At 39.3% G+C, this 16,476-nt stretch overlaps 1 protein-coding gene across 2 annotated transcripts in view; it reads left to right on the forward strand.

Moving 5' to 3' along the window:
- Positions 1 to 16,476, forward strand: part of galntl6 (polypeptide N-acetylgalactosaminyltransferase like 6) — a 279,651-nt gene that overhangs the window by 199,973 nt on the left and 63,202 nt on the right. For both annotated transcript variants that reach the window (XM_053502156.1, XM_053502157.1), the window contains 2 exons: positions 382 to 567; positions 4,232 to 4,415. In XM_053502156.1, coding sequence (XP_053358131.1) covers positions 382 to 567; positions 4,232 to 4,415 — 370 coding nt within the window. The remainder of the gene's footprint in view (positions 1 to 381; positions 568 to 4,231; positions 4,416 to 16,476) is intronic.

The following is a 16,476-nucleotide window of genomic DNA, read 5'->3' on the forward strand; positions in this document are numbered from 1 at the left end:
CCAATTCAACAATTCAATTAAGCGTTAACAGCAGGGGGATCTTAAGGGACGTTAAACATTAATGCTTTTGAACGGGGCTTAGAGAATGCAGAAACAAAACTGAGATTCGATTAACATGTCACTGCTTCAAAACAGCACGCACACACACAAACACACACACACAGGCAGATGAACCTGAACTCACACTTTCCTCGCCTCTGATAGACTAGCGTGTATGAAGTAACATGTGCGGGAACAGGATGCAATTCAGCGCTTTGAGTCTCAATAATTAAACTGCTTCCTAGTTACTGAAATGAATTGTGTCATAATTAACAGCACTCTAACAGCATTCCCTCTTTTTCCCCATCTGTCTCTTTTTTTCTTTTCTTTTTTATATCTCAGAGCACCTGGGTATTCGTCTGGAGGAGTACATGTCCAGATTTCCGAAAGTGCGCATCGTGCGCACTAAGAAGCGCGAGGGTCTGATACGCACCCGCCTCCTGGGAGCGTCCGTAGCCAAAGGGGAAGTCCTCACCTTCTTAGACTCGCACTGCGAAACCAACATCAACTGGCTGCCTCCTCTGCTCGGTATGTCCGCCGATCTATTTCTTTTTTTTTCTTTTTTTTTTTTAAGGGAAAAAGAGAAAGAGGAGGGAGGTCACAGCACGAGATGCACATTTCTAACTCACTTTCTGCCTTTTCAATCACAGGACCGAAAAATCCCACTTATCTCTCTGCTCCGAATCGACCAATTTCACAAATCAAATGCCTTTCTTGGTCACTCCTGCAGTGGGCTGATAAAAAAAGAATCATGAGGTGGCCTATTCCTTTTTCTATTTATTTTTCTCTTTCAAATATTCTCTCTCTTTTTTTCCATCCTGCTCTGAAAACACCATCTCCTGGGCTGTTGAGACGAGTGTGTGGTCCCAGGGTGAGCACATGGCCTTAAATATTATTTATATATAAAAAGACGTAAATATTACAACGATTCAGAAGCATTAGCAGTAGTGCTACGCTATGTGTTTGTGTCACGTTAGCTGTGGTGTGTTGCTTTAATCCCAAGGAGTCATTGGGCCTCGTGCCAAAACGTGCTACACAAACTAATTTTTTTCTTACAGTATTTTTGATTGTAGACATGATTTTTTTTTTTTCTTGTTTTGCTTGGAGACAAAAATTTCTGGAAATCACCAATGCCAAAAAAAACTCCTGTTTTCACAGGCGGCACATTGTTTGTGCACAGCATCACAACATTTAAAATTGAAGGAATGTGTCGAGTTTAAATTATTATATGTTTTTAGAGTAATTATATCTTTGGAATATAGTTGCGAGCAACGATGAGCGGGCCCAAGCACTCTGTGCCATCGCATTCCGGATGAACAGCACAACCTGTGTGTTATTTGAGTGTGTTAAGACCTACAAAAAGCCATCGCTGCCTGGGTGCACCGCACAATTTTCACACAACGTCACACACTATATAGAGCTGATGTCAGTTTGGGCTTTTTTTTTTTGTCTGTGTGTGTGTGTAATGTCACTCAATATAATGCCACACAAAAAAATTATTAACCACCTTTCAGTTTAAGTTTAAGGCACCGTCACGGCTGACCTGTTTGAGATATCAAAAATCCCTCTGCAATTTTGCATCCTCAAAGTCTTTAGATCACATCGGCCCAGTTTGGTGGCGATCGTATAAATTCCCTAGGAGGAGTATATCAAAATCTATCGGGCGCCTTTTGGCAAACGACCCAAAATAACTGACCTCTAGTGCAAAAGTTGTTCAGCTCAATGAGCTCTAAGTGTGAATCGAGTTTCTTGTGCATACGTGCGTGTATGAGCTATGCAGCAAAATCTCATGTGAGGGCCCCTGAGACTCTCAGGCATCCTAATGGCAGCAGACAATTTTGATGAGTTTTTGAGCTTTTGTAAGACCAAAAGGCCAAAAGTGTGAAAAAAAAATAAACCTTAGATAAACAAGAGGGTCCTGCGCACCCTATAGTGCCATATAGCCTATAAGCGATCCTATTGGTCAACTGATCCCAATTCAGACTGTAAATAAAACCCCTTGTGTGTGTGTGTGTGTGTGTGTGTGTGTGTGTGTGTGTGTGTGTGTGTGTGTGTGTGTGTGTGTACAGACTGCCTTTGGATGCATTAGCCATCCAGGGCTTATGCAGAGAGCGCAGTGTTTTTAGAAAGCGCACAGATTTGATGAGACGGATGAATAGACGCTGAGCTGTTTCGGTTTGCCACGAGCGCTTTGAATCACGTCATTAAAAAACTAAACAAAACTTTCCTCAACTTTATAAAACTCTAACATAACTGACGGAGGTTGTGCTCTCACTTCATGTGCCATGACACCACTTATTTTCTTCTCTGTAACCGTGTGTCCCTCTGCTGACACGTCATTCACAGCATCACACATCGGTTGAAGTTCTTCTTCTGCGTAATACTTTTCCTTCGGTTTCATCTCTCTAATTCGTCACAGCATGCACTTGCTAAATGCAAAATCACTGAAATACTTCTGCTTTTACTTTTAACAGCTCTTCTACATTTCTATATTTGTATTTTTTTCCCCTCTTATTTCATACTTTATATTTTTTATTTTTAGGTCATCAGTGGTCAGACAAGTTTTTTTTTGTTTATTATTATTATTTTTACTGTGTATGCGAGAAATAAAATGTGAATTTGATTTAGCTACTGTATATTGCAGCAAGCGAGATGTGTGGCTGGTTATTGTTATTATTCACAAGTATCCATATAGCGAAATTAATTCTGACACTCACATTACTCCATTCATGTGTTTACACTTTCGCAGACACGCCGTCTATTCATCTCTTATCCACTTGTTTAGAGGCTTATTACGTCACACACTTTGAAGCCTGTGCTTGCTTTACAGGGCGCTTTCACCACGCGGCTAAACACCAAGCATGGTGTAGACACACTCATCACTCACAAAGCCCTAATTAGTTAATTGATCTAAAGAAATATCGCTTGGACGAGACACTGGAGATCTATTTTCCATTGCACATTAGTCCTCCCAGACATCGCTCCGTCCATGCTCCAAATAAACTCTCTCTCTCTCTCTCTCTCACACCCACCCACACACACACACACACACACACACACACACACATGGGCAAACAGTCGCTTTATCTCTTCAATCAACCTGATGCCGTCCACCCACACAGTGAGATGAGGCCGTGGAGTCTTTTCTTTTCTTTTCTTTTTTTTCTCACTCTTCATTCTTAATTGGAAATGTTCTCCCTGCTGTCCTTTTAGACCCGCAAAAGAGAAAACATCCTGAGTATTCAAATCAACACCGCTTAAGAGCCATGTCTGAAATAAAGGGATGAAGAAAAAAAATCTGCCCAGAGAAACAAAAGCTTTTTTTTGTTGTTCTTCCTCTTTTTTAAAAAAAAAGCCAGAGCAAGGACCAAAGATGGTCAAAAATCAATAGATGCGTCCATACTGGTACGAGTTGGCAGCCTGCGTGTGTTTAAGCTATTCAGGAAAATCCTTTTTCCCGTCCGTCATAACTGAGTCTCTAAAAACAAGCCTCCTGCTGATATTAAGCTTTAAGTAAACATTTTATTTATAAATCAATTCATACGATCAAGGAGAACTTAAAATCTCACATGATATCTTGTGTGATTCAGACAGTCACTCGATCAGACGCTTGTCCAACTCTCAGATGCGAGACAAACTAGCAGCTAATGGACGTGGAGACATGAAGGCATGAGTGTAAATTGCTTTCCTACTGTAGATTTGCGTTTGGAGAAGCGACGCAGCCGAACAGTTTTGCGCGTGTGTGTGTGTCCGTGCGTCCGAACACGCGTCCGCGCATCTCTCCGTCTCTCACGGATGAGCAGTGGCGTCGAGGGAGGGTTTCGGGGGTGACAGATCTGGGCCAGCTTATCCGTGGCTGACTGGCTGAGGCCGGGGGTCTCCGTGTCCGTGCCTCCACGGACCAAACCCACTTAGAAGCTGTGTAATTGTTTCTAATCGCCAGGCAGCTTCAATTTCTCAGAGCCTCCCCACTGGGGCGAGTCGAGCTAAAGAGGCCAAGCGAGCTAGAAACGGACCGAGACTCCCCAGACGTCCAGGCGATCGTCTCACCAACTCGCTCCCTTATCTTCCTGCAGTGCAGACAACACGCCAGGGACATGCAGCAGATGACACATGCAGGCCCGGCTAGCATCGCTTCACTTCTTCTCTCTCTCTCTCTCTGTTTTTTCTTCTCGCTTTCTCAATCCTTCAGACCAGATCGCACAGAACCCCAAGACCATCGTGTGTCCCATGATTGACGTCATCGACCACAACCACTTCGGATACGAGGCTCAAGCTGGGGATGCTATGCGAGGCGCTTTTGACTGGGAGATGTACTACAAACGCATTCCCATCCCTTCTGAGCTCCAAGGAACTGACCCCAGCGACCCTTACGAGTGAGTACACACACTCTTTTAAAATCTATAAGGAATCTGATTTTTGTAAAATGCTTGTTGGGAGAGTTCTGTCCTTCTTTTTAGGTTAACTTTTAAACAAACGATGAGTATTCACATTTTTATGTCTGTCTCATTATCAGTTCCATTGGAAATATGTCTGTTTTGGATTAATCTGTGGGTTCGGTCGTAAAGTACAGACTTTTTAATGTGCTGCATAGAGTTCATTTATCTAGAACCGAGCAATAATCAAGAGTTTTACCAACGGCAGTACTATATCATTTTTTTTCAGTTGCTTTTCCGAATTCTGTCGTCTGTCGTCATTCGCATGCTGTTACTCCAGCAGCCCTAAAAAAAACACTGCTGACCAGAATGTGGTTCCATGCAGCATATTCACCACATTTGTTCATCTTCAGAGTGATGGTGCGTTAAATGAGTCATGTGTTTATATTTTGGGAAATAGAGCCAATGCGTTTAATAATCAAATATTTAATGCAGGAGCAGGTGGGATTAGTCAGATTGTCCGTGGGAGTGGGCGGGAGTATGATTAAATAAATAAAAGACCTAAAAACACACACACACACATTTTTATTTTTATCATGTGTGGCAAAAGTCTAAAAAAAAAATAGTACGCATGCACCAAACAAAACATAGATACTTAAAATATACTGCCTGGCTAAAAAAAAAAAAAAAAATCCAAACGCACTGGAATATTTTATTTAGCTTTGATTATGGTCCAACTCATGTGTGAAAATGATTCTTAATGAACCACTCTTCCCAAGAACCATCGTACTTCCTCTTGTACACTTTAAAATACGCCTTTTCCACTAAGTTGCTTGTGGAGCTGGTTCTTTGTTTTCAGACAGCCAAAGCACTGAAGAACTGCTTATGAAGCATCACTGCTCACACTTACACCAGACCAGGTATGAACTAACATCTGGTTCGTTTTGGTGGAAAAGGATTGCTCTGGAATATGTCAAGGAAGAAAACTTTTTTTGATATAGATGTGATAACCTGGTCATTCAGTACATTCAGGTCGTCAGCTGACTTCATTTTATTGACTCATAACGTAGCTGAGTCTAGACCTGAGTAACTGATCAACCGCAGATTATAACACTGTCTCCAGAGGCTTGTACAATGGACACTATGCATAATGGGAGCATCGCTTCGTGCACTTCCCTTCTTACACCCTGACACCCCCATTACCCTGGAACAGGCTTAATCTGGATACATCAGATGAGTCACATGACTCTTTTTCCATCCATCCAATCTTCCAATCTTTATGCTTTTTAGGTTTATAATTATTTATCCTTCTGTTAAGTTGACAGCTCAGCACGATCATTTCAGATATTACCAACACATTGGACAATTCTTATCCCAACTGCAGTACTCTTAGTTTCCTGCTTAGCTTTGTGATTTTCTTCACTCGATGCAGGCCCTTCTGAAACAGGTCCCTTTTTGACCAGGCAGTATGGTGTACAGTCTATTTGTAACCAGGCTTACTCATCATGCAGTGGATTGAAATGTCGTTCATCTCAGCCCACACTGAAGTATACAGTAGTACAAGACACATACAAATAAATATCGAAATGTAATAAATCACCAAGATGATAATATAGCCCCAAAATTTGGCTGTGTGTTCTTGTTAAATGTGGGAACCTCTTATTTATAAGGAATATAATATACATGTGTGTGTAAGATGGGGAATGTAATAGAAGTGCCCTGAGGAGTCTAGTGGACCTGGCAGGTATGCTTTTATACCACTTTCCTGATGGCATGTGGTGGGGAGGAGGGCGAGCTAAATCGACTAAGGGAAGGATGAAAGGATGATCACCCACAATCTTAGGGGTTTTGTGACCGCAACGTGTCCTGTAGCGATAGAAGACTGGCACCAATCTCCTTTCCAGCTGCACTTACCCCCCTCTGTAAGGCCTCATGGTCAAAGACATTAGACTTCCCATACCACAAAGTCACACTTTTCTTTGTCAAAGTGCTTTCAATGGCTCCACTATAGAAAGTAACCATGATGGAAGGATGTACACACGCTTTCCTGAGCTTCTGTGAAAAATGGAGACACAGCTTGACCTTTTTTTTTTTCTTTTTTCTTTTTTAAACCAGTGATGTGGTGTTAGTGGTGCAGGAGAGATTGTCCTCCGTATTGACCTTAAAGAAGTGTTGTTTATTTTGGTTTTTTTTTTTTTTTGTGTAGAAAAATAATGAACTATAATCAGAAAAATGTGTTATTGATTATTTTCCTATGACAACTTCTGCTCCCAATAATTTAATCAAGGTATTTGGACAATACTAAGCAACTACTAAGATCTTGTTTTTGCAAGTAATTGGAATAAGAGCTGATTAATGTGTAGAAACAATGGGAAAGCAAAAGCACAGTGTGTTAATGATCTACAGAAACATGATGATTGTAAGATATTGCAAACATAGAGAGAACAGAAATGTGAAATTGACCTTGTTTCACATGAAAGACTAAAGGAAAGAAGGTAATATGTGTATTGGGCTGAGACATGGCAAATACACCCAATATACAGTACTGTGCAAAAGTCTTGGCCACCCCATTGTGCGCCGTAATCATAGCTATCATGTTTATTTTTTATATTAGTTAACAGTGATGGTTAAATAGAAAAAAACTTAAATATACAGTAAATATAAAGCTGAATAAATCATGTGAATGTGCCATGTAGCGTATATGGCCTCTTTTAATCACACGTGTGTAAATAGTACACATTATAGTAATAGTATACACAGTACACGCGTGCACGGATGTTGATTATACCAGTAAGAGACGCGGACTAAGAGCCAGCAGGGGAGAAGATTGTCCACAATTCCGCAGTGCAAGAGAGAGAAAAATCATTGGTTCAGTTGTGATCGGCGTCAAAACAAGAATTGGAAGCGTGATACATGATACTCGGTGCTCGTAAATCAAGACTTGCTCGTTTCTTAAGTCAATTTTTTTTTTTTTTTTTGCTCATTATGCAGAACACTCGCAGACCGTGTTACTCGCAATCCGAGGTTCCACTGTATTGTGCAAAAGTCTTTGCAACCCCATTGTGCAAAATGTGTACAATGATGGTTACATAGTCAAAAGACTTGTATAAAACCTAAATATACTGGAAACATAAAGTTGAATAAATAATATGAATGTGCCATGTAACTTACTGTGTACAGTATTTCCTGCAGCCATGCTTCGGATCTCTACGGTTAATATATAATATGTTATAGAGTATAAGGATTTTTAAATGTGTGTGTTAGCTTTCAATAAAGAATGACTTTTTTTTTTTTAACCGTAAGCGCCGACATGAGCACGTCGTCATTCTAATATTCAGCGGATCTTCCTCTGACACCGTCAGGTATTTTAATACGATGCGTTTGTGACACGCGCGTCAGAAACACCTCCGTCTCCCGTCTCCTTTCATCCGATGGCACTCCTCAAAGGAGAAAATAACTCCCATGTCTGATCATGTCAGGTGTCACATTTGTTTGAATTCTTTGTTGTGCCAGCCACGCCGGCGAGGCATTAGTTTTATTTTTTTCCCCTCCAGACTGAGCTCGGTTTTTAGGGCGCCTGCATCAGGGCAGGCTTTTGATCATGCCGAGAAAAAGGAGCTGCTGTTTCAGCCTCATTAAAAACACACCGAGCGGTGCAAATGGAAGACGCACAAAATGTCAGAGAGGTGTGTGGGCTCTGGTTAAGAGAGTCTGCAGAGCACTGATAGAATTCACAGCAGGATGTGACGAGCCTGTCCCGGCTTTGTGTACTGTTTCATGTCACTGTTGCATCTTATTGGCCTTTATTCGCGCTGACGCACAGAGGAAAAAGGCTGTATGGGCATGCCTTCCTAGACATTTATTTATCTTTAATTCTGTGAATTAATTAGACCCTTTTTTTCTGATCCCTTCTTCTCTATAAATGAAAAATCCTCTTTTATAGCATGTGCTCTGAAACTCTTGTGTCACAGTGCTTCATTTAATAGATGTCTGTGGATGTGCGTACAGTATGTGCATAGGTTTGATAGATAGGACCTGACTAGAGTTCTTTGCAATTTGCGTAGTATGTAGTGCTGTATTGTTTCTCTAAGCTTTAGCATTTTGGGAGAATTCACATGTATTATTACTATTACATTTGCATCTTGCTATTACACACTGTAACATGTTTTTTTTTTTTCACACATCACAGTCCCAAAGCCAATCGACTTCATAGTCTTTATTCTCTATGGAATTTATAACGATTTATTGGAAAATGTCAGTAGAATGCAGTGCACCTGGTGCTGTGAATACAAAGAGGTGAAGTTAATTGTGTCGTGGCATGCAGTGAGAGGCTGGACGAAAGTGTTTCATTGAGATGATTCCAAGAAACCTAATGCAACTTCATAGAGGGGGGTCAAAAAATACACTTAGGAAACATCAAATGTCAGGGGAAAATCAAATCCAGGAATGAGGAGACAGAAACCTAGCATGTAAAGTGACTGATTGTGTGATAAGACCTTAAAGCTAAACACTTATACAAAGTATTCAGATCTAAACACAGAATCTTCAAATGACTCACCTATAATTAATAGTGTTTGACTCAGTTCATGGCATGATAAGACTTTAAAACCAGCAGTGATACCAATTAATCAGAATCAGACACAGAATCTTCACTTGACTCATGATTCAGTTCAAATTTATTCACGTGCTTGTGATTTAATTACAAAATGAATCAACTGAGAATAGTTTTTTAATAGAATCATAACCCTCTGAATCAAGTTGAGCTAAACCATGATTCATGTAAGGATTAGTTTAATTTGATACACAGGGTCATGATTTGATTATAAAAAGATTCTCAGTTGATTCATAGAAAAGATTCAAATTGAACCAGGGGTGTAAATCTTTTCATGAATCATGATTCATCTCAATTCGATTCACGTGCTTATGATTTGATTATAAAATAATTGTTCATTGCTTCATATTATAATCGAAAATTATACATTTCATAACTGAATCATAAACCTGTGGATCAAATTGCACTTTTGTTGCAAATTGCACTCACAATTCAGATCTTATATTCAGAAGCTTATGATTCTTAGAACTTATACCTTTATCCTGCACTTTCTGCTAATTGCACTTCTGGTTAGACCTCCTGTAAACTGCATTAAAGTTGAATCTAATCGAATCTAAAATAATTTTAGAGATTTCATAATCAAATCATTACCATGTGAATCAAATTGACTTGAATCATGAGTCATGTGAAGATTCACAACCCTTATTCCTTATCAAGCTCCTATTTTTCATTACTTGCAACAATCTCTTATCATGCAACAAATCGAATTTTGAGTTATGAATCCTCCTGTCATAGCCCCGTGCTTATTTCTGAATATTTGGTATTAGTGTCTAGCTACAAAGCTGTGATACTATGATCATGTCATTGGAGAAAGAACAGCAGTGGGATATTGTACCTTAACTCCAAGGCATGAAAAACGAAAGTCTTGGATTTCAGCTGATTAAGAGCAGAGAGCCGTTTGTGATAAATGTTCAGGTAAACTTATAGTAATTATCTTTTCAGCCCTATCAGAGTCAGGTGCAAACTATTAATTCAAGTGTCTGTTTACAGTTTCTTTACCCTTTTAAATTTAGCTCTTGAAAGAAATGCCTGATGCGGTGTCTGATATTGGTTGTGTTTAAATGAACGTAGTTAATCTCAGCGTAATAGAAATTGCAAAGCTCTTTTCTTTATGTCCTGCCTCAAGTGCATGCAAATATCCACTTTTACTAAAGTTCTTGCTGCAAATGTTCCTTTCTGCTTTCTGTCTCGATAGATAGATAGATAGATAGATAGATAGATAGATAGATAGATAGATAGAGTCCTGATTTCTTATTCTTTTGCATGTTTGTCACACTTAAATGTTCCTGCTCATCAAAAACCGTTAACTATTAGTCAAAGATAACATAATTGAACACAAAATGCAGTTTTTAAATGAAGGTTTACGTTATTAAGGGAGAAAAAAAAACTATTATCTACATGACTCTGTGTGAAAAAGTGATTGCCCCCCTTGTTAAAAAATAACTTAACTGTGGTTTATCACACCTGAGTTCAATTTCTGTAGTCACCCCCAGGCCTAATTACTGCCACACCTGTTTCAATCAAGAAATCACTTGAATAGGAGCTACCTGACACAGAGAAGTAGACCAAAAGCACCTCAAAAGCTAGACATCATGCCAAGATCCAAAGAAATTTAGGAACAAATGAGAACAAAAGTAATTGAGATCTATCAGTTTGGTAAAGGTTATAAAGCCATTTCTAAAGCTTTGGGACTCCAGCGAACCACAGTGAGAGCCACAAATGGCAAAAAACATGGAACAGTGGTGAACCTTCCCAGGAGTGGCCGGCCGACCAAAATTACCCCATGAGCGCAGAGACAACTCATCCGAGAGGCCACAAAAGACCCCAGGACAACATCTAAAGAACTGCAGGCCTCATTTGCCTCAATTAAGGTCAGTGTTCACGACTCCACCATAAGAAAGAGACTGGGCAAAAACGGCCTGCATGGCAGATTTCCAAGGCGCAAACCCCTTTTAAGCAAAAAGAACATTAAGGCTCGTCTCAATCTTGCTAAAAAACATCTCAATGATTGCCAAGACTTTTGGGAAAATACCTTGTGGACCGACGAGACAAAAGTTGAACTTTTTGGAAGGTGCGTGTCCCGTTACATCTGGCGTAAAAGTAACACAGCATTTCAGAAAAAGAACATCATACCAACAGTAAAATATGGTGGTGGTAGTGTGATGGTCTGGGGTTGTTTTGCTGCTTCAGGACCTGGAAGGCTTGCTGTGATAGATGGAACTATGAATTCTAATGTCTGCCAAAAAAAAAGGATGTCCGGCCATCTGTTCGTCAACTCAAGCTGAAGCGATCTTGGGTGCTGCAGCAGGACAATGACCCAAAACACACCAGCAAATCCACCTCTGAATGGCTGAAGAAAAACAAAATGAAGACTTTGGAGTGGCCTAGTCAAAGTCCTGACCTGAATTCTATTGAGATGTTGTGGCATGACCTTAAAAAGGCGGTTCATGCTAAATAAAGCTGAATTACAACAATTCTGCAAAGATGAGTGGGCCAAAATTCCTCCAGAGCGCTGTAAAAGACTCGTTGCAAGTTATCGCAAACGCTTGATTGCAGTTATTGCTGCTAAGGGTGGCCCAACCAGTTATTAGGTTCAGGGGGCAATTACTTTTTCACACAGGACCATGTAGGTTTGGATTTTTTTTCTTCCTAAATAATAAAAACCATTATTTAAAAACTGCATTTTGTGTTTACTTGTGTTATCCTTGAACAATAGTTAAATGTGTTTGATGATCAGAAACATTTTGTGTGACAAACATGCAAAAGAATAAGAAATCAGGAAGGGGGCAAATAGTTTTTCACACTACTGTAGATATTTTATATATAAAGAGATTACGTAAGAGAAACAGCCTACAATGCATTAGAATCCGAGTGCATTCAGGAGTATGTCGGTGTGTAACAGGTGGTAAGCGTTAGAGCATAAGAGCACGTGAGTGTGTAGGTGGCCATGAATAAGCGCTTGAGAGTGATCAGTGCACTGTGACTCAATATGTGAGTCATTATCAATGCTTTAAAATGCTGCTATGAGACACTCTTGCATGGTAATGGAGCTAAGGTGTTCCCAAATATTTTTGCATTACCTGTTATTTTATAATGCACTAGTGTCGCTCACTACCGTATATGTATTCTCTGTCTACTGTACCATATAGACATACATACATACTGTATATTCTGGTCTTCATGATATCTTCTTGACGGGTCTACATCAACGCAAAATCATTGTTTGTACATACATTTACTATATTTAACCCATATTATAATACCTACTGCACCTCCTGTCCATAGGACATTTATACCCTATACAGTAGATATGACCTTTATAATCTTATTCAGTAAATCAAATCAAATTTTATTTGTCGCATACACAGTCATACACAGTAAGATATGCAGCGAAATGCTTAGTAAGTCCCTAACATCCGAGTTACAAATTTCTGCAGATACGAACAGACCTACAGATCACCCATGGATCTACGATTGTACGAAAAAAAAGACACTGCAGTGCACCAGATACCAATATTTACAATTATATACAATATTTTTAGTGTGCAAGTGAATGTCCAAAATGTTAAAAGTCTGGTATGTTGTATGTGTGTGAGAGGGGGGGGAATTAGTGCAGAAGAAATTAGTCGGCCTCACAGGTGTCAATGGATCGGTCCAGGAGCACAATGATAGAAGAAATCTGTTTGTTTAAACATGTTAACACCATGTAGCATTGACCCTCCCTCCCTGGTTAAATTTAAACAAGGTCAGCTGACCCATTAGGTGCGTTTAAAAAGGCTTACATGCAGTTACCTTTTTTAGCCACTCAGATCATCCAAATGGATTGGTATGCTTTACTTTACTGTTTTTTTTTATGTCAAAGGTGTATAAGACTCTCTTTGTCTGACTTAAGAACAAATCTGACTTACGAACACGCTTCCGGGAACTGAACTCGTTCGTAAGTCAGGGACTTTATCTACATTGTTATTTATTCTAAATACGCTATTCATGGATCCCTCGCTAGATAATGAGTACATTTCATTTGCTGTATGAACTTTGTACATCTCTTCACAATCGGTTGTGAAGCAGAGTAGCATGGAGTAGCTGTGTATTTGTGCATACGAAGCTGTAAACTTAACATCCAGAGTCAGCATTAAAACGCCTGTGAAATGTTTATAGATAGTCTGGTCTTGAGCTGCACGTCAAATCTTAGGCTTTGACCTAACATCCAGTATTATTCAGTATTATTCTAGAATATATTATTCTATATATTTTTTGTGTAATAGTACACAAAAAAAAAAAAGAGCTTGGAAGTGGACATGAGAGGATTTATAGCACAAGCAGTAGGGTCTTTACTTGTTGTGTTTTTTTTTTCCCAAACCCCCTATTTATGGTTTACAGAGAGTAAAACTGCTTTATTTTTCGCAGCACTATTTTATCATCCTCATCGTTGTATTTATTCATGCACTTGTCTGTCCCTGGTTTTTACAAATGTTGCATCATGGTCCCTAAGAATCAGTCGCAATCCGATATACTGTGTGGAGTTTTACAGAGAAGGGAGACCAAACCGCACCTGAAGCGGGCACTAATGCGCTAAGGTGATGCTCTCCAGGACAGCACAGGTGTCTCAGTCTGTTACTCAGGACTCGTCTCTCTTTAACCGAAGTGTCACACATGCGATGGAGGTCATTGATCTTACCATCTCAGGGAGTGTCACACATGCGATGGAGGTCATTGATCTTACCATCTCAGGGAGTTTTTCCTTGCCACTGTCGCCCTCGGCTTGCTCACCAGGGACAAACTGACCATTTTGATTCATACAAATTCACATTTCATACAAACCTAAATAATTCTTTTGACTATGTAAAGCTGCTTTGCGGCAATGAAAATTGCTAAAAGCGCTATACAAATAAAATTGAATTGAATTGATCTTAACGGCAAGTGCTGTTTATCTGGGGTCCGTCTGCTCAGGTCTGGCATGTGTTGGGTTCTACTCTACACCTTTTCATGCAGAGGGAACTTATTATGTCATAGTAAAGGTTTTATCATCTACATTTTACAATTTATTTAGCTTTTTCTTTCATATTTTAAAATTTGTTTATTTATGTATTTATTATGTTTTTCTTTTTCTCTTTATATGGAATGGATTCACTTTTCATTGTAATTGTTCATTTATTCTATATTTAGGCGTGATGTATTTTATGTTTTTATAGTTCCTAATTGTTATATTTATGTTTTTATTTTTTAGTCCATAATATTTTAGGTTTTCGTGCTTTTTTCTGAGAGCACAAATACAGTATTTGTTGTAGTTTTTTTAATTTTATCGGTGTTCATATTTTTTTTTTATTTTGTATCTACTCATAATCGTTTTTCATCTTTGTTTTATTTACTTTTTTTCTCTGTACCTATAATTTTTTTTTCTTTTGCTTATTTTTATTAATTGATTTTCTTTGCCTATGCATTAATTGCTCAATCTCTCCTAACGTATTGAAATTATGTTTTTTTTTCATATTTATTTAACCTTGTATATCATTAACATGCCTTTAATTATGGGGCTAGTGGTGGCGTGTTTGTAAAAATAAATTATATATATATATATATATATATATATATATATATATATATATATATATATATATTTACATTTTAAAAAGCAATAAATCGAAAATTAATTGCGCCCTTTGTGTATGTTTAAGTGCTTAGAGCTGAAGTGTGTGTGTGTGTGTTTGTGCGTGTGTGTGTGTGAGAGAGAAATTGCTCTTTGTCCTCAATCACACACCAACACAATCCCTCCACCTGTCCAGCCCACACCAGGCACTAAGCTATGGATTAATTCTTTAGACGTGTGTATAAAGTGTTTAGGAAAATCAGCTTTCAGCTTCTCTGTGTTTGTGTGTGTTGCACTTGTTTGCCCAAGGTTTTTCCACGCTTTCACCAACACACTCATACACACCCAGTGACTAATCTACTCCGAACGATCGGCGTGAAAAACCATCTGCCACACGCTGAAACGTCAAGAATGCGATTATGAAGAGTTGTTAGGGAAGTTGGTATGAATTCGAGGTTAGGCAAGGAGTCTCCAGTGTCATTGCTTTCTATAGCATTCGGAGATCTCCAGAGAAGGTTACACTCAGCTGCGTCATTCTGCGGAGAGGGAAAGGAGAGAGGGTGATGAGGAAAGTTATTAAGGATGGGCAATAAATTAATAAACAAATGGTGGGATTTCTGTGGTATAAGAGAAATAAAATACTACAGGAATACATGCTGTTGAAACTAATCATCTTTTAAATAAGAAGCTGAAAAACTTGTTTGCGAATCATTTGGTTAAAGAATCAAAATTAATGTACGCAAAACCACTGTGATTTGTGACATTTGAGACATGAGCTTCTCCTTTTAACCTGCAGTGAGGGTCTCTGTGTGTGTGTGTGTGTGTATGTGTGTGTGTGTGTGTGTGTGTGTGTGTGTGTGTGTTCATTGCATTGCACAGCTCATTACCTGCTAGACTATTAAGACAGAGACGGAAACGACTCCACAAACGAACATTCGACAGCTGGTATCGGCTAGCTCTGTCCATTACGTGTTCCTTCTCCTCCCTGGTGCATTATGGGACAGGATAATCAATCCATAATGCATTCCACTTCTTCTGGAATTATGTTGCGCCCTGGGGGGGGGGGCCTTTCCCTCATCAAGTGTTGACACTCTTTTATAAAAAGTAGTTTACCGGAGTTCCTGGGATACAGTGTATTTCTCCCCAGCAGGAACCCTAACGCTGGATAAATACAGTACAGTCGTACAGTAGTTGTGATATTCACCATCAAGAAGAACATTTACATTTAGCAGACGCTCTTATCCAGAGCGACTTACATTTTATCTCATTACACATCTGAGCAGTTGAGGGTTAAGGGCCTTGCTCAAGGGCCCAACAGTGGCAACTTGGTGGTTGTGGGGTTTGAACCTGGGATCTTTTGAACCGTAGTCCAATGCCTTATCCACTGAGCTACCAGAGTACTCCATGGAACAACATGGTATCGTATAAAATGACATTGAAATGACATTTTAATCTTCGTTCAGAGTTAATCTGATGTGGATTAACATGTTTTCGCACATTGTCTGAGCAAATCCACGGTTCCTAACAGGGTTTAGAAGTCTGATTAGAGACACAACAGCTTCCTGCACGCAGCGTGTGTATCTCATGTTACACATCTCTTAGCGTTACCTCTCTGCTCAGTAGCATGCCCCCTAGTGGCAAAACAATAAATTCCATTCAAGTCTTTTTGCATGAATCTCAGTAAAGAACTACTAAACTAAAAGTTTTCTTCGTTTTCGAGAGCTGATATCTGATCACAAGCTACATCCAAGAGCTCGATCAAAGCATGTCAATGAGTGTGTTGAGTAATCGCACTTGGCGCTCATCAGAGTGTCTGTGTTTCCTGTTGCGTTCGTTACACAGTATGATATCTGTTGGGAGAA

Source organism: Clarias gariepinus, chromosome 8 (assembly GCF_024256425.1).
Source record: "Clarias gariepinus isolate MV-2021 ecotype Netherlands chromosome 8, CGAR_prim_01v2, whole genome shotgun sequence".
Classification (NCBI taxonomy): Eukaryota; Metazoa; Chordata; class Actinopteri; order Siluriformes; family Clariidae; genus Clarias; species Clarias gariepinus.